This window comes from Bemisia tabaci, chromosome 1 (genome assembly GCF_918797505.1).
Source record: "Bemisia tabaci chromosome 1, PGI_BMITA_v3".
Taxonomy (NCBI): Eukaryota; Metazoa; Arthropoda; class Insecta; order Hemiptera; family Aleyrodidae; genus Bemisia; species Bemisia tabaci.
Window position 1 is genome coordinate 86,299,832 of NC_092793.1, and position 19,475 is coordinate 86,319,306.

General features: G+C 39.7%; 2 protein-coding genes across 13 annotated transcripts in view; one reads left to right on the top strand and one right to left on the bottom strand.

Annotated features, from left to right (window-relative positions):
• Positions 1-10,878: 10,878 nt before the first annotated feature.
• The window catches only part of LOC109031667 (G-protein coupled receptor Mth2), a 95,625-nt gene continuing 87,028 nt past the window's right edge, over positions 10,879-19,475 (bottom strand). For all 12 annotated transcript variants that reach the window (XM_072306358.1, XM_019043325.2, XM_019043324.2 and 9 more), the window contains one exon: positions 10,879-11,864. In XM_072306358.1, the coding sequence (XP_072162459.1) occupies positions 11,504-11,864 (361 nt within the window). In that variant the 3' untranslated portion in view covers positions 10,879-11,503. The remainder of the gene's footprint in view (positions 11,865-19,475) is intronic.
• LOC140226076 (uncharacterized) lies at positions 14,268-18,033 on the top strand. The gene is given in 3 exon segments (XM_072306536.1): positions 14,268-14,573; positions 14,575-14,634; positions 14,716-18,033. Coding segments are annotated over 3 exon segments (1,047 nt in total). The 5' UTR covers positions 14,268-14,279; the 3' UTR covers positions 15,409-18,033.

A 19,475-nucleotide genomic window follows, 5' to 3' on the forward strand; every position in this document is an offset into this window, starting at 1 on the left:
ACATTCACCGATCCAAGAGATTATCATTTAGTGTGTTCCCTCTCATTTTGGATTAGAAATCCTTCTCGATGCCATCAGGATAATTTACAGTTTCGTTCTCATTATCATCATTACCAGTGTTATAGTTTCCCATTTACTACTACTGTGCTGGAGCAGGTAACCCCCTTCCCCATCTTCCCCTCAACAATATTCTGCTTGGCGAAGGCATCGCAAACATGCTGTCAAAGCTGCGTGCATGGGTGGCAGTTCATCAAAAACCGACGTTTTTTCGTAGAAACTTCTTTACAGCACTTTATTCACGGAAGGTTTCATAGTTTTAATTTATCATACATAGCCACAACGAACTGTTTGATGACACCACATTAGAGCCTCACCAGCGTCTGAGGGCTTGTTTGACAGGATTTAAAATTTTTTAAGACCTCGGGGAAATTATTTAAAGTTTTTCAGATCGACATTTTACCATATCCATCGAGTGCAGACGTTGTAGCACATCCGATAAAGACATGGGAGCGAAGGAGGTGTGGCATTTGCAGCTCCAATTTTACTTGTTGGATCGGAAATCATTCAAACCAAAAGCTATTTACAATGCGTCGAAGTTGAGCTCACCAAAGGAGGCGAGTGATATCACAACAACATCCGTGTTCACAGTGGCAGAGATGGTCAATGCAGTTGGTTTTCTTGGCTGATTTTCTTTCCTGAACCAGGATTCTCTCTCGAATCGACAGCTACTGCATTATTATTGACCCTGCAGTTACATTAATCATGAGCGTATCATAAGGTTATGCGGCGGCAAATTCTCGCTTGCCATTATACGCAATGAATTTTACATTAAAAATTGGGTGTAAATTAAGGTATGCAGTCCTTTGAAACTTACCATATCTCGCAAATGAATAAGTAGCCATCTGACACAAGTGTAACGATTAAAAGGTCCGAAAAATTTTAAATCCTGTCAAACAAGCCCTCAGACGCTGGTGAGGCTCTAATGTGGTGTCATCAAACAGTTCGTTGTGGCTATGTATGATAAATTAAAACTATGAAACCTTCCGTGAATAAAGTGCTGTAAAGAAGTTTCTACGAAAAAACGTCGGTTTTTGATGAACTGCCACCCATGCACGCAGCTTTGACAGCACGTTTGCGATGCCTTCGCCAAGCAGAATATTGTTGAGGGGAAGATGGGGAAGGGGGGTACCTGCTCCAGCACAGTAGTAGTAAATGGGAAACTATAACACTGGTAATGATGATAATGAGAACGAAACTGTAAATTATCCTGATGGCATCGAGAAGGATTTCTAATCCAAAATGAGAGGGAACACACTAAATGATAATCTCTTGGATCGGTGAATGTTATCATTCGTTTCCATTTTTTTTTTTTTATTTTCATATTTTTGTAATAGGGGTTGAAAATGAGCCCCCTCTCCCTTCACCGAGCGTAAGATACGTGCAACGATCGTAAATGCGGTATAAAAAATGCGGCGCAACATAGACGTTATATTAGGAGAGCCTTATTGCACGCTGCGCCGCCTTGGCACGGTGTGCGCTTGCGCTTCGCTTTCCGCCCCCCCCCCCCCCGGGCCACGACGAATTTTTTTTATCAATTTTGAAATAGCTCGGAAATGTAAAATTATAATGCTTAATGGATTTAGTTGTTATAAAGCCTTAATTACGCATTCGTAGTTCACAAGAAAATCGGGGCTTTAAATCTCAGGTCCCCCCTCCCCTCCAAGCACCCTCTTGGTCAAAATTGGTTGATTAGTGGGTAAAATCGTTCCAGTATGTATTGAGGTGGCCTCAAAGGGATTAATTCCGCAAAGTCAATCAGTTTTCTTCACTTGTGTACAAAAATTCTCACAGCAAAACATGAATTGTATGATTTTAGGGTTCCCCCACCCCTCTGCCCCCCTGAGACCCCTTAGAACTGGGCACCCAGGCTAAATTCGTTTCTTCATAGGTGTAGAAGACTTCCTGAAAGTTTCATGCTTTTATCCAGAAATGCACGATTGTTATGCCAATCCGCCCCACTGTAAGCGGTCAAACTCCCCGAAGGTGCTCCGCGCATCAAGGGGCCGCTTTGCGGCTATTTTTTTAGCTTCTCATCAGTGTTGGTTCTTTTTCCCTAAAAAATTACGATATGAGTGTGTTCTCTTGATTTGTGATCTGGGATTTTTCTATTCAAATTATTGTGGTTGCAAATACAATTATTTTGAAAGAAAATGAATAATTAAATGAAAAGAATAATGTTATTTGGTCAATCAATCTTAATGTAGCAAATAATTAAATCCTTTCAGGTTTTTTATATGTTCTATTTTATATTCAACTAGCCGTGATTAGCTCGCTTTGCGAGCTGACACGCCTAGCCGGGGAGTGCCCCTGGACCCCAGTTCTTCGCTTCGCGATGAACTTACGACTCGCTCCGTGAGCCGCCACCGCCCCTCATAGTTTCACCAAGTTTTATAGAAATTAATGTTCCAGGAGCCGGGACTGCATTATATAGCGCGGCCGCCATCAAGGATCTTGAAATATGTTGAAAATCTGACCAAAAATTGACCCGTTGAATAACACCCCTGAAACCGAATTTCACGAAAATCGATCGAAGTGAAGCCAAGACATTGTATTTGTTGACAATTGATGTAACTATAGTAACCTGTTATACAGGGTGATCCAAAAGTCCCTTCCACCCCTCTAACTTTTTACCTAATTAAGGTAAAGATTTGAAACTTGGGGGATATTCCTAGGTCAAAGGGAGCTACTTTTTGGCCCCCCTAAAATTTTCAGGGGGGCCTCCCTTGGGGGGGCAACGGCCCCCAACTTTTAATTTTCAAATGGGAAGACCCCCTTTGTGATAGCTCGTTCGAAAGAGCATAAAAAAGAAAACTTTTCGCGCAAACCGAAGTCAATATCTCAAACCGTTTCAAAATGGCGGCCGGTTAAAGTTCAAAATGGCCGAAAATTCACACCGGTTATTTGTCGATGGATTTGCGCGAAAATCGGTATGCAGGGGTATTTTGACACGAGAAAAACGAATTTGACGTTAGATTTTCAAAAAAACCGAAATTTCCAAAATGGCCGCCGGTTAAAGTTTAAAATGGCCGAAAATTGTCACCTCGGTTTTTTGCTGATGGATTTGCCTTAAACTTGGAATTTGAGAGTATTTTGGCATAAGATAAACAAATTTGAACTTAGATTTCTAAAAAAATCAATTTTTGTCATTTTGAACTTTAACCGGCGGCCATTTTGGAAATTTCGGTTTTTTTGAAAATCTAACGTCAAATTCGTTTTTCTCGTGTCAAAATACCCCTATATACCGATTTTCGCGCAAATCCATCGACAAATAACCGGTGTGAATTTTCGGCCATTTTGAACTTTAACCGGCCGCCATTTTGAAACGGTTTGAGATATTGACTTCGGGTTTGCGCGAAAAGTTTTCTTTTTTTATGCTCTTTCGAACGAGCTATCACAAAGGGGGTCTTCCATTTGAAAATTAAAAGTTGGGGGCCGTTGCCCCCCAAGGGAGGCCCCCCTGAAAATTTAGGGGGGCCAAAAAGTAGCTCCCTTTGACCTAGGAATATCCCCCAAGTTTCAAATCTTTACCTCAATTAGGTAAAAAGTTAGAGGGGGTGGAAGGGACTTTTGGATCACCCTGTATATGAGAGAATTTAATCTTTCCTGTTATCCTGTATGTCCTAATAGATTCAATCATAATATTCATAAAAAAGGTTAATATTCATTTCATCAGGGTCAGTTGGGGTAATTCCAGACGATTTCGACACTTGAAACCTAATTCGTACTTTGACCTTTGGTTTGGACCGGTAACTGATTGAATTCAACATTTTTTTTGAATCAGCCAGCTCCCCATATTGTGGAGAACTATTAAAGCTAGTTTTTGTTGAAAAAAATGTTGTCAAAATATTTTGGTGAATTATTTTATAGCGTCCGGAATTACCCGATTGCTTACGGAATTACCCCACCCGCAATAGGGTAATTCCGGATGGGCAACATGGAGGTCGTAATATTGAGGTTTAGGTAATTTTCGCGCTAGTGTGTTGTTATCAACGTACAGTCGGTCACTCTGAGTGATTTGGTTCTCATTTTTTGTTTGTTTACGAGTGATAACGGGAGTTACCGTGAAGAATCAAATCATAAAACGCATAACCTCCCTCCAAAGTGTTATAGATAAAAGAAAGTATCTCTATATTCAACAACCATTATTTCTATAAGTTGTTATTTTTATGAATAACCAATTTTGTCTGTTTTCCGAATGATCAATGAACCTCTACTCAGATTGAGGTGAAACCGGAACTACCCCATCAGAAAAACACCTCGAATAAACGGAATTACCCCACCAGTATTTTCCGATGGGGTAGTTCCGGTTTCACCTCAATCTGGACAGAGGTTCATTGATCATTCGAAGAACAGACAAAATCGGTTGTTCATAAACAGAACAACTTATAGAAATAATGGTATAGGTGAATATAAAGATATTTTTTCTTACCTAGGTATAACACTTAGGAGGGTAGCTATGCACTTTATAATTTGATTCTTCTTTCACATCCTCACGGTAACTCCCGTTATCACTTACAAATAAACAAAAAATGAGAATCCAATCACTCAATGTGACCAACTGTACGTTGACAACAACATACTTGCGCGAAAATTCCCTAACCTCAATATTTTTTTTTTTTTTTTTTTTTTTTTTTTTTTTTTTTTTTTTTTTTTATTGAGAGTTTAGTGGCTTTATTCCTTTAGGAATCTACAGCCATCTATAGGCACTATTTATTGTCCGAAGACATCAGGGAGTTTGGTAGACATCCATGCTCAGGCTTACAAATTTTCACGGATTAAGGCCGAGTGAATTCTGCTTACAGATCCACTCGTCAGTTCCATGAAAATTTGTCGCCACCACCGGGATTCGAACCCGGGACCTATTGACCTAGAGTCAGACGCGCTAACCACTAGGCCAACCTGGCCGGCAACCTCAATATTACAACCTCCGTGATGCACATCCGGAATTACCCCGTGACGGAATTACCCCAACTGACCCTACATTATCTAGTGAATCTGAGTGTTACCCTAAATGGTAACAAAATGATGACCCCGACGTGATAATGATTTCCTTCTCTAAAAGATTAACTAATAAATGCTTTTTATGGTGATTTATTGAGAAAAGAGGCTCTTGTCATAGCTGAAAAGGTTATGTCATGTATCAGCTGATATAGAAATGTTTGTTCTAGGTAAACGAAAATTTTTGGTCAAAGCATTTCTTAAAAATAAAGTTTGTTACAACCGAAAAGGTTGGATCAAGCGAAATAAATAGATAATGCGCTGCATGTCGACGCACATGTACGCGAATGGCATGAAAAATGCTAAATGTGTCAAGAAAACTGCACATTGGTGGAAACTGGAATGCCACCTAGCGAGAAAACCGCAAATAGCATAAAAAGTGCTAAATATGTCAGGAAAACTGCACATTGGTGGAAACTGGAATTCCACCTTGCGGGAAAACCGCAAACCGCATGAAAAGTGCTAAATGTTGCAGGAAAACTGCACATTAATGGAAGCTGAAATGCCACCATGCCATGTGGGAAAACAGCAAAATGATGGGAAAACTATCAATAAATCTACAATTAATAAATAATTAATAATAATAATTAATGTACCTATAAGTTTAAAAAAGGAAATACATTTTCCATTCCTTTCAGGTTCAAAATGAGTAATAGCAAGTACATAGCTTTGTCAATCACAAAGGACCAGCTGCAACTATACAGTATACAGAACTTTGATGCCGTCTTGAGAGAAGACATTACCTTCCATCAATTGGAAGCACGCTTTAATAATGCATCGAACTTACTGGCCAACTTCATAAAAGAGAATCAAGAAATGATTAATGTAGAACCACACAAACACAACGTTGAAGAGTGCGTCGATTTCAAGAAACAATATTACGAGGTAATAGCAAAGACGAACGCTTTAATACTAAGGCTTTTCTCGGTAGAAAAGAAGTTCGCTATGAATAACAAACTACATAACATGTAGGTATATTAATTGAGTTCATGCAGGAATACGAGAAACTTGGGCACATGACTCAGATTCATTTATTGAACATAACATCAGCCTTCCAACTTTTCATATAGGTACCTAGCTAACCAATTTTATGGTACCTACCTACTTTAGGCCAGAACCATACGTCTTCTAAAATGCTTTTGAAACCAGACTCCATGACACATGTTTATCCAGCCATTTAGGTATGCCTTTTTTAATTGTTGTCGTCATTCTTCATCTTAAGCCGGGATTTCCTACAAATGCTTATTGGCGCGGGTCGGTAGCGCCCGACGCCAATTGTCATAAGAACCCGTGTAAACGTCTTATTTTCGCCAGGCGTCAACACCGCCTCGGAGGCGGTGTTGACGCCTGACGAAAGTAACTTTTAACACGGGCTCTTATGACAATTGGCGCTGGGCGCTGCCGAACCGCGCCGATAAGCATTTGTAGGAAATCCCGGCTTTATATTTTTGCATTCTCTGTTTGAGATCAGCAAACCCAGGAAAACGTCGCACATAACTACATAATTTTCTATTATTACTCTATATAAAGCTGCTGTTCCCACTCACTATGCCCCCCCTAGATAAAAATTGGCCGAAGCGATTTCCTTTAAAATTGGTACACGCTCAGCTATTGTAATGAGGAGTTGATTAAATTATTCCCACTCAAATCCGTGCTTAGGACGCCCGCAAGAGCGAAAAGTTGTTTCTCCATATAGTATTACATTGGAGATACGCGGTTGTTAACGCGCATCGCGCCGAACAGGTTCAATCCTGTTGCGTGACGTCACTGCCTTATAGACGAAATATAAGGTTTTAGGCGGTATTTTTCAACGGATTTTTGAGGAAATTGGTAAGCGGGGGTATTTTTCAACGGGGATCTCGAATTTTTGGTCGGATTTTCAAAATCTCAAAATCCAAGATGGCGGCCGTGGCTATAATGCTAAGTCGGCTCCTGTTCGATCGATTTTCGTGAAACTCGGTATCCGGGGGTACGTTTCAACGGGGATCTCGAATTTTTGGTCGGATTTTCAAAATCTCAAAATCCAAGATGGCGGCCGTGGCCTAAAATGCTAAGTCGGCTCCTGTTCGATCGATTTTCGTGAAACTCGGTATCGGGGGTACTTTTCGACGGGAAACTCGAATTTTTGGTTAGATTTTCAAAATTTCAAAATCCAAGATGGCGGACGTGGCCTAAAATGCTAAGTCGGCTCCTGTTCGATCGATTTTCGTGAAACTCGGTATCCGGGGGTACTTTTCGACGGGAAACTCGAATTTTTGGTTAGATTTTCAAAATTTCAAAATCCAAGATGGCGGCCGTGGCCTAAAATGCTAAGTCGGCTCCTGTTCGATCGATTTTCGTGAAACTCGGTATCTGGGGGTACTTTTCGACGGGGATCTCGACTTTTTGGTCGGATTTTCAAAATCTCAAAATCCAAGATGGCGGACGTGGCCTAAAATGCTAAGTCGGCTCCTGTTCGATCGATTTTCGTGAAACTCGGTATCTGGGGGTATATTTCGACGGGAAACTAGAATGTTTGGTCAGATTTTCAAAATTCAAAAATTCAAGATGGCGGCCGTGGTCTAAAATGCTACATCGCTTCCTGATATCGATCGATTTTTGTGAAACTCGGTATTAGGAGGTGTATTTCGACGGGAAATTAGAATTTTAGGTCCGATTTTCAAAATTCAATGATCAAAAATGGCGATCGTGGTCTAAAATGCTACATAGCTTCCTGATATCGATCGATTTTTGTGAAACTCGGTATTAGGAGGTGTATTTCGACGGGAAATTAGAAATTTAGGTCCGATTTTCAAAATTCAAAAATCAAAAATGGCGATCGTGGTCTAAGTTGTTATCTTGGCTTCCGATCCATCGATTTTTGTGAAATTCGGCATTAAGAGGTGTATTTTGACGGAAAACTCGCATTTTTGGTCAGATTTTCAACATTTCCAAATCCAAGATGGCGGCCCCGCACGAAAACGCGGTCGGACTCCTAGAACATCAATTTCTGTAAAACTTGGTGAAAAAGAAGATTAAGACATAGATGTTGTCTCCTCATCAATGTTAAAAACTGTGCAGGGCGGTGGCGGCTCGCGGAGCGAGTCGCAAGTTCGTCGCGAAGCGTAGAACTGGGGTCCAGGGGCACTCCCCGGCTAGACGTGTCAGCTCGCAAAGCGAGCTAATCACGACTAGTTGCTAATATTACTGGAATGCTCCTCAATCCAAGAAGAAGTTGAACCTAGGTATTCACTTTCTTTATTGCCAAGCTCCCACTGTTTTCTTTTTTTTTTTCAATCGTTTACTTTGAAGGAGTTCGTGTGCGGATGATTTTCTTTTAATCATCTAAACATTCACATTTATTACATTTCCTTGGTTAACAAAATTTCTGAATTTTAACCTCCCAGACACTTCGTTTTCCCCGTTGAAGGCCTTTGCATTATTTTACGAATTTCGGACCTAAAATCAATTTACGAATTTCGGCCTTTACATTATTTTACGAATTTCGGCACATTTTGAGAGTACGTATGAAATGTTTGCACTAAGTAATTTTCAAATGCTATAAGAATACATAGGGTCCATAACCCGTATAGTAGGGATACAGAGATATTTGGAAAGAGAACAATTCACTAGCAATGCATACCTATTCATTTATAGTCTGTCCGAGATGGGAAGGTCCGTGGAAAGTCGGAATTAATTGCACTATGTAGAAACAAGGGTAGCGTTCGAGCCATTGTAAGAGATGAAGACACTGAACCAACCCTGTGTCGTGGCGCACCGCACAGAGGGCTGACTCCTTATGAGTCGCTTGCCGCATCGCGCAGCTCGGCGCCTAGCACAGGAATTTGCGGCTCCAGGTTCATATCCCGGGAAAAACCGCCGCTCCGAGGTCCATACCCTAGTAGCAGAACCACAGAAGAAAAAGATAAATATTATGTACGAAAGTTAATTTTTTTTATATAATGCATGCATACAAAAGTGTTAAAAGTGAACATTTTTATGTAACCATTATATAAAAAAATGTTATAATTTTCGTGAGCTTTTCGCGAACATACTAAAAATTCTTCTAATTCGCGAAAAGCTCACGAAAATGATGACCTATTTTTTTATATAATCGTTACATAAAAATGTTCACTTTTAACACTTTCGTATGCATGTGTTATATAAAAAAATAAAAAATGTGTGTATAAAAAAAAATACCTTATCTAGCTTTTATCATTTTTATAGATTACGGTCAGGTCTGAACTTTGATTTTTTTTTATATAAGCGTTAAACGTTTTTTATATAAAACGATCATTTAGATAACAGATGTGTTTTTTTTATACTTTTTTTAGAAAAACAAAAATTTGTTCTGCTACTAGGGTAGCCTCCTGTGCGGTGGCTGCGACGTGCGCGAAACATCGATAAGTGACAGTTGACGAGGGTCGAGACACCCCCACCCTGCAAAATAGTGCTAATTATTCCGACTTTCCACGGACCTTCCCATCTCGGACAGACTATAATAATGGTGCACCAGAGGTTATGAAAAATCCAAAAGGAACTCAGCTAATACAGGACGTATTAATTTTTGCTCTCACGGCATTGTTATATTTCAACCCTGCTAAAAATGGTGAGCACAAATGAGTAGAAAACCAAAGTCATATGAATAGAATTTCAATTCATATGAATAGAATTTCAACTCACATGAATAGAATTTCAACTCATATGAATAGAATTTAACTCATATGAGCAGAATTTCTCTATTCACTTTTCGCCGACTCATATGAATAGAGATTCCAACTCATAAGTATGACTAGAGATTTCAACTCACATGAGCTCAGCGTTGAATCTACCGTGTCCGATATCTCAGAAACTAGTCGCCGCATCAAAAAATTATAAGAACAAAATGATCTTATTTTTCAAATTTACATAGTATGTCGGTGTCTCCTGGTCAAAAACACCACCTCTGAAAAAAGAAAATTGAATCCATATGGGTTGAACTTTTCTACTCGTATGAGTAGAATATTCTAGAGATATAAGTAGGATTTCTACTCATATAAGTAGGACATTCCACTCATGTGAGTCGGCGAATTCTGAATAGCCTATACTCATCATTTTTAGCAGGGAATTTTTTCTAGCCCTACCTGGAGTTTGCCCGGTTGAATACTCGACTTTAACTAATTTATCTTCCCGCGGAAACTAGTCGCAGGACTGTATGAGCCCCGTCTCGTGGAGACGGTAACTGGAAATGTTTCATAAGTCCTAAATTGACTCTTTGCTAAATAATTCACAAAACGGGGCCCGTGCAAAGGTGCAGCAGCGCCTTTAACCCAAAATCCTGGTCAAAAAATCCCAAAATTATTTTCATCGACTTATTTTTTCAGTGTTATCACTCTCTCACCAAATGTTCCCTGTGTAATGTTTTGCGTACTCTCCATTTCTGGCCTTTCAATATGCCTCCGATGATTTTTAAGGTGCCTTACGATCCATTGTTTCCATTTTTGGTCCAATTTCTAGGGTTTGTTTTTCAATTTTACACACGTAGAACTCAATTCAAGCTAAAAACCGTGTAAAATCTTCGAAAGAATGTAAAAAAATACATGAATGATGTTCTTCGAAACTCTCTCTTCCGTTGCCAATTTCTCGAGAAAATTGTCGCAAAGAGCCAAAAATGGCAAACACTTCATTAATTGCCACGCCTGAACAACCACAGTACCTATGAAAATCGATGTCCTGTGGCTTTGAATTTTGCGCCATCAGTTCAAATTAGATAGCGCCACTAGACAACATGACGTTGAGCGGAGTAAGAAAAATGCGCAAAGAAAAAAAGGGAGAGTAGAAAAAAAAGAGAAAGAAAAACAGTTTCTGTATTTAACAGTTCTGTATTTAAACAATACCTACGTTAAAGAAATTGTATTTTGTGGAAAAATATAAATAATTAATGTTACCGCAAGATTAATTAAAATCTTCCACCCCACTCTTTTCCTTTCCTATGGTAAATTATTTTTTTTCCAGGGTTACGGAAATGATGTCATAGGTAGGTAGTTTTTCATAAGTTCTTTTCATTTGCACCTAGTGCTGTAACTTATTTATGTTCCGAAATATCTCGTAAAATTTTCAAAATCCTGCTAATCAGGACCTTTTTTTGCACTTTTTTTACATGCTCTTCATGTCTATTTCACGAGTGTTTCTGGTGACTTTTTTGCAACGGAGATTGCCGAACTGTTCGGTGTTCTGAATTTGATAACTGGGGGAAAGCGAACGAGTGCCGATTGATGCTTCAATATTTCTGTATGATGTTGTCCTTTTTGCTTGCTCTAATCACCATAATATTGCATTGATGTTATATTTGAAACATCATCTTGAAAACTACAGATTTTTTGCAGTTTGTTACAGTTAATCCTAATAAAGGTAGGTAGACAAGGAGTCTACATCGGAGAGGCATTGTTCTCAGTTCTCATTGTTACGATTTAGAACATCAAGACTTTTAGAAAATGTTGGTCGATGAGGAGCCACTGTTGCTGGAATCGGACCTCTTGAGTTCATACACTTCGAAGTCGCTCTGCCGGGGACAGCAATGACGATCCTCGGTTGACGTTAAGTTGCTAGTAGCCATCTTTGAGATTGTGGAGGTCTTTGTTGTCTCCTTGCGTAGCTGCCGGTGGGGGAAGCAGTGCTGCAGTGTCTTCCGGTTGCAGACAAATAACACAAAGACGACGACGCCGGTCAACGTGTTGAACAGGTCCATCCAGTGGAAACGTCCGATACTATCGTCCCAGAACTTTGAGATCAACTCAGCCACCCAGCTGACACCCATCAACACAAACAACTTCATGTAGAGAATCAGCCTGGAATAAAGTAATGGGTGCATCGTGGAAGGTTAGGTGTGAATAATGAGGCGTCTATTTTCTTCTGGAAGGAATATCGCTGAATCCGAAAATGACGAGTAGGTATTTTTCGCTTTTAACCCATGCATTACATTCCGACTACGCCATTGGAATTGGAACTTGCGAAACTGCTCATGTCCATTTTTCCAAACTTCAGTTTTTTGAGTTGATAATACTTTTTCAACCATAAAAGTGATAAAATGACTTGTTTTGGGATTAAGTAGAGTACCTGTATAGCGAGAGTATGGACAGATCGCTTCATGGAGGGCTTAGGGCCCAAAAGTGCAGCCACCATTCTAACCAACTTCTAACGCACATTTCACTGCCAGTCTGCAGATTCCAATTCTCACCAGGAAAGCCAAGAATGTACAGAAATGAGCGTTCTTCCGCAAAATTGAGTAAATTTATAGTCCAGTCAACGAAGGGATTTTAATGGAACAAACTAGAAAAAGCTGCATTTTTTACCATCGATATACCTACTTCTAAAGTGGTGTTTACCAAAAAGTCCTCACTTTTACCCCCTCTGCTTACCCTCCAGCCCCCCTAAAGTGCAAAAATTACCCTTTTTTTAAACCTCTCTATCTCCTCGCCTAATTGAGATAATCAATCGTGGTTTGTCTTAAAACACTCCTTAAATGTAGAAAATTTTTAATATTCTTCAGTTTTGAATCTTAAGACCACTTAAAATAGGATTTTTTCGAGAAAACTGAAATTTTAAAATCTAGAATTTTTTTTTTTTTTTTTTTTTTTTTTTTTAAAAAAAAATGCTCTCTAATTTTTCTCCGGTAGCTCGGATTTAACAAGTTATTCAAATAAACGTTGTAGAGGATGCAATTTTTCATCTTTTCATGTGTTGGATGACATATCTATCACAATTAAGAGAGGAGATAGAGGGACGGCGATACGACCTTACCGCATCGGCGCGGCGGAGCGCACTGCCGCGCGCCGCACTACAGCTGTCGGCGCTCAGCGGGCGCCCATTCGAACTGTCTTTACTATCTATGTACTTTTACTCAGTATAACCACTGTTTAAATTATGATCCTCGTTTTTGAGGGGGGGGGGGGGGTTCGACTACCCCTCCATCTCCTCCGTATGCATCACATTCACATTCAAAAAAGCTCATTAGATGAGGGGGTCTCAGTTGGAGGGGAGGACATATTTTCTACATCACTTCAGTCGATGGAAAGAGACATTATAATTTATTATATTAAGTATAAACAATTAAAAATACATGGCTGTTCTTCTATCACGACCAGACTTACAAATTATAATATCTATGCTATACGCTCCAAGACCACCTAAATTTGCATCTCTGGCAATGCCTAGTTCCAGCGTTTCACCCGGCCGATTTTCATGATTTTTGCAACTATCGTCAGGCAAATGTCTCTAAATGTGCCCGCTGTTTTCAGATTTTGAAAATATGACTTAGGTTTTTTTTTAAATGACACGGTAAACTTGCGAATTCTCTTATTTGAACAGTGTAAATTTTTATTTTTTGTCACAGTTCGTTCGAGCGTTCTACTCTGGGCCTATTGCCATGATTTTTCTGGTTATCGACAGGTGATAGTCTTTAGATGAGCCCGCCCGCTCTCTTTAGATTGTGGAAATATGACCCAGATTTTTTATAAAAGAGTTCAACAAGGATCTCAGAAAGAGGGGCAAACTTTGAAATTCCTGCCATTTTTCATCGGCGGGTGATTTCAAATTTTGCCGAAAATTGAACTAAGCGGGAAATTGTGAATCTTGCTCTGCTAGGAAGGAGAGGGAAGTGAATCGAAGGCATATAGTGCTTTACTGCGGACTATCTAAAAGTGACGAAACGCTTAGTTCCGTTCGTTCCGTTTCGTTTTTCTTATTGGAGTTACAATTATTCAACCTATGATCATATGTTATGTGAACTCATCTGTTAGATATATAACCTAGAAGTGATGTATATGAAAATGCAGTCTGTCTCACAAGATTAATTATTTTTATTATTCCTATAAATTCACATTCGGTTATGGGCCCAGTGAGCAAAGTGAGGTTCTTCTCAAAAAAGTTATTGAGTTAAAGTTATAAAAGTTTAAGAGTTTATTCTCAAAAAAATTAGTATATTCTCAAAGAGTGAGTTTCTCTCAACAGTAAGGTTACGTCTCAATAGGTTAGTCGGAATGGCCGATTTGGAAAAGAAAAATCAGAAGTGTACTGGAAAACAAGGTAGGAGCTATTATGGTTATAGATGGAAAGTTGAAGGATCCAGGTGACCCACGAGAGGATGCAAGTGCTGAGGAAATTCAAAAAATTGATAAGCTGAAAAGTGTTTACAAGAGTGCCAACTCTCATTTTAAAGCTTTGTTTGCTGTTACAGTCTCTCTGACAGCATTTACCAAAAGATCATGGATAAAGAGACAGCTTACGAAGCATGGGAAGCACTAAAGCAACAATTTGAAGCAAATTCAAAAGATCAGCTTTTCAGAAGCTGTAATGATTTTTTCTCGTTTAGTTGGAATGAAAAAGATGATGTCTCAACTCATGTAGCAAAATTAAAAAGTTTGTGGATTGAACTGAATGGCAGCCTGGAAGCAAAGAAAGAAAACAAGTTGCCAGATGTAATTTTAGTGTGTAAAGTGTTGCATATACTACCAACTGATTTCGATAACTTTAGATCAAGTTGGATGTTAATTACCAGTGATACAGAAAAAAATGTTTGATGAGTTTTGTAATCAGCTGTGCATGTTTGAAAGAAATATGCGGAAAAATAATAAAGATGAAATAAAAGAAGAAGCTTTAGTTGCTACAACTAGCAAGACTGAAAAACCCAAAAGTAGGTAGATCTTTTCGGTCAAACCGAACAGATTCATGTCATTACTGCGGGTTGAAAGGTCATTGGATCCGGCGGTGTCGAAAGTGGATAAACCAAGAAAAACAGAAGTAAAAAAGGAGACCGTGAATATTAGCAACACTGTAGATGAAGACACAGATCAAGCTGTTGCCTTAGTTACACTCTGCAGTGAAGAAAGCGTTTCTTCAGCTGAGTGTGAAGGTTGGTACATCGAGAACGGAGCAACAAAGCATGTGACTCATAGTAAAGGTTATTTTAGAGACTACGAGGAGTTTTCCAGTTGCCTAGAGATGAAAGCTACAGGAAAAGAAAGCTTAAATGCATATGGTAAAGGAAATATCTCCTTTAAAAACGCACAAAATAAGACAATTCTTCTGACAGATGTGTGGTATTGCCCAGAGATTTCGAAAAAGTTGGTATCAATTTTGGAAGCACAAGATCGTAATAAGAACAGCGAGTTTACTTCAACTGCGACAACATGTATTTTGAGGATTAATGGCAGAGAAGTCCTCAGAGGAACCCGAAATAGACAGGGATCGTTATTCAAAGCTGAGATACGAGCATTACTTCAAAAGCAGGAAGTAAATTCGACAACTGTTGACGATGAATCATTACTGCAAAGAACCCCGCACAGATGGGGTCAGCGGCTCTCGATGAAAGTCGATGAAACTTTAATAGATTGATATACATTTCATAATTAAGGGAAAGCCAATATTAGCTTGTTTTTGCGAGTAGAAACCGAGCTATTCGCAATTGAATCCGGACTATTTTCTATCATGCCGTAGCATGGCGGAAGAATTCCGAGTCCCCTCTCCTCTCGTTGTTCGGCGTTCTCGATCAGACCTCACGTCACTCACGTGAAGAGAGGTGCTTATGCGCTCGGCCGGTGCGAATGCCATACTCCCTCCCTCTCCCCGCATCTGTCAATTCTGTTTCAGCAACTACATTTCAGATTAAACCGGCCGGCGGTGCCGGCCCGGGAGGGGTGCGAGAAGCAGGGACCTCCATATCGCACAGCCCGAACGGAGCGTCCTAATGAAAGGAGTGAGTGTAAACAATGCGACATCGTAGTTACCTGGTGGGGAGAGGGGGTTTCCTGGCCGAAGTGCTCAAGCAAGGTAAGGCGACACGGAGAATTTACCTCCGCCGCACAGAAAATAGTCCGGGTTCAATCGCGAATATCTCGGCTTCTACTCGCAAAAGTGAGCTAATTTTTGGGTTTTCCCTTAATTTTGAACTTTATATCAATCTATTAAAGTTTCATCGACTTTCATCGAGAGCCGCTGACTCCATGCTCTGTGCGGGGTTCTTTACCATGAAAGGCGGGGGCATCAGAATAAACGCCTTATTAAAGACATATTATGTTAGAAACCGAACTTTGAATTAAAGTTAAATTAAAAGAAGAGTTGTGCGAAGGATGTCTATATGGTAAATCACATCGTCTACCATTTGGTAGTAGGTCAAAAGCTACATATCCAGGGGAACTAGTGTCAGCTGATGTTACCGGGCCTTTTGCTGTTGAGTCTTTTCAAAGGAAGAAGTGCTTAGTTGTTTTTAAAGATAGCTATACTAAGTTTCGCTATGGATACCTGATTAGAGAAAAATCTGAGGTAAAAGAAAAACTTAAAGAAATGATTGCCCATACGAAGGCATCAGGTCACACAATGGGCCTGTTGCATGCAAGAGATACAGCCGCGCGAATAGACTTTTTAGAGGTTAAATGACACGAAAATTACGATGGTCACATTAAAAAAGTCTGAAATACACTCTTTACTGCACAATTAGCGTTGTTAGGAACGTGCTTTTTCAAATTTCTCGCGTCTGGGGGCAGTTTTCTAATCATCGGAAACGAGCAAACGGCGGGCTTCGGTGATTTCCGGAAGATGCCGAGTCGTTGTTGTTGTTGTTATTTTTTCCTTCAGTTTGTTTCCAACCCAACGTGATCTCTCATAGTGGTCCATATACGTCTATGCGGTAACCAAATCGATCAACTTTTAAATATCCAACGCAATCCTTTACATTTCATTTCACGATATCACGAGCTCCGATTTTTAGGTTATGTTGTCAGTTTTAGTTGACCGGAAATAGCCGTGAGTTACCGTTAATTGTTTCCGTTAGAAAACTGCCCCCAGACGCGGGAAATTTGAAAAAGCGCGTTCCAAATAATGCAAATTGCGCAGTAAGGAGTGTATTTCAGACTTTTTTAATGTGACCATCGTAATTTTCGTGTCATTAGACCTCTAAAAAGTCTATTCGCACGGCTGTATCTCTTGCATGCAACAGGCCCATTAAACAGTTTTTAACTGACAATGGAGGTGAGTTTGACAATGAAGAAGTTCGTCAAATTCTTAGCTCAAATGGGATAACTCAAAGATTAACGGCACCATTCACTCCAGAACAGAATGGTGGAAGTGGGAGGGATTTCAGAACTATAGTAGAAATGGCTAGAACTTTTAAATATTCAAATCCAGAGAGTAATCTTCCGGATGCGATATGGGGGGAGTTAGTGAGTACAGCCATTTATATTTTGAACAGAACGGGAAAATCATCCGTGAAGAATAAAAGTCCCTATGAAACGTGGTTAAATAAGAAACCTCGAATTAAGCATCTTCGTATTATTGGCTCTGCGTGTTATGTTCATATTCCGAAAGAAAAACGTAAGAAAATGGATAAAAAGGCTACTAAAAGCTACTTGGTTGGGTATGATGGAGATGAAAGATACCGAATTTGCATCAAAGAAGAACATAAAGTGATTCTGTCAAGAGATGTAATTTTTGATGAAAAATACAACCAGAAATTAGTTTGTGCTACTCTCAAACAAACAAAGAAAGAAGAAAATACACGAGAAATACAAGCTGTTTTGTTGAAAAATAGTGATGAAGAAAATAATAAAAGTGACTATTGCGACGGACAGTTTTTGGAGAATGCTATTTTATCAGCTGAGTGTCTCGTTAACGAAGAAAAATAACCAATAACATACGATGAAACAATAAACAGTGTCCATAAAACAGAATGGAAAGAAGCCATAGAAAAAGAAATTGGCTCTCTAAAAGAAAATAAAACTTGGGTTTTAACGGACCTACCCAAAGGTGCAAAAGTAATTCCATGTAAATGGGTATTTAAACTAAAAAGAAATCCAGATGGTTCCATTGACAAATATAAAGCAAGACTTGTGATAAAGGGATACAGTCAACGTAAAGGAATCGATTATAATCAAACTTTCAGTCCAGTAGCCAGACTAGGAACTATAAGGGCTGTCTTGAGTGTGGCTGCCAGTGAAAATCTGTATCTCTCGCAATTTGATGTATCAACCGCATTCCTATACGGAGAATTGGTAGAAGAAGTCTACATGTTACAGCCGGAGGGCTATGATGATGGGTCTGGAAGAGTTTGTTTACTCATCAGGAGCCTCTATGGTCTGAAACAAGCTCCTCGATGTTGGAATATTCGTTTTGGAGGTTACCTTTTAAAGTTGGGGTTTCACGTGAGTGATGCTGACCCATGCCTTTATATTCGAATCGTGAATGAAAATATTATAATAATTGCACTTTATGTTGATGATGGACTCGCAGGAGCAACAAAAAACGAAGATTTACAATCGTTTCTAAAAAACTTACAAGAAGAATTCAAAATCACCTTCAAAGAGAATGCTGATTATTTCCTTGGTCTTGAAATTGAGCGAGTGCCTGGAGGAATTAAGATAAAACAAGAGTCTTACGCAAAAAAGCTGCTGCTGCGATTCAACTTCTCGGAATGTAAATCTGTATCGACGCCAATGCTGAGTAATCGAGAATTTTTCACAGAAGGAAAAGAAGAGGATAAAAATTCTACATTCCCTTATAGACAAGCAGTGGGTGCCTTGATGTCCTTGATGCTAGGTACAAGGCCTGCTTTAGCGTATTCTGTTGGCGTATTGTCAAGAAGTCTAGAAAATCCATTAGCTGAGGATATCAATCGCCTTAAACGTGTTTCTAGATATATTTCCGGGACAACGGATCTAGGAATCACTTATTCATCAGATAAGCAACAGAAAATCTTAAAAATCTACAGTGATGCGGATTTTGGAGGATGCACTAAAACCGGCCCTGGTAAAAATGATCAGTTAAAATTTGAACTGATATCGGTTGATATCATTTGAGCATCAACCGATATCAGTTGATTTCAACTGATATCAGTAGAGCTTCTACTGATATCAGTTGAACTTCAACTGATACCAGTAGATGCTCAACTAAGCCCGGACTCGAGTCAGTTGAGATCCAATTGGTACCAGTTGAGGCCGGACTCGAGTCAGTTGAGATCCAACTGGTATCAGTTGAGGCCGGACTCGAGTCAGTTGACATCCAACTGGTACCAGTTGAGGCTGGACTAGAGTCAGTTGACATCCGACTTGTACCAGTTGAGGCCGGACTCGTGTCGGTTGAGATCCAACATGTGGTACATAAGGCGGGACTCGTGTCGGTTGAGATCCAAGTTATGTCGCAGTTGAGGCCAGACTCGTGTCGGTTGAAATCGAAACTGTTTCAGTAGTGGATCTATTCGGCATCAGTTGCGTGAATAGGTTTAGATTCAAGCATCCAATCAGAGTACAGTTGGATTATGCCTTTTAAATTTGCTATTTTCCGCTATGGGGCCGTCCTATAAATTACGTAAGGCACTTTTTCCAGTTTTAAGACCCCCTCCCTCTCGAAAGGAATTTTCTGCCCCTCGGCCACCTTACTTCAACAATACCCCTAAGGCAGCCCTTGACACC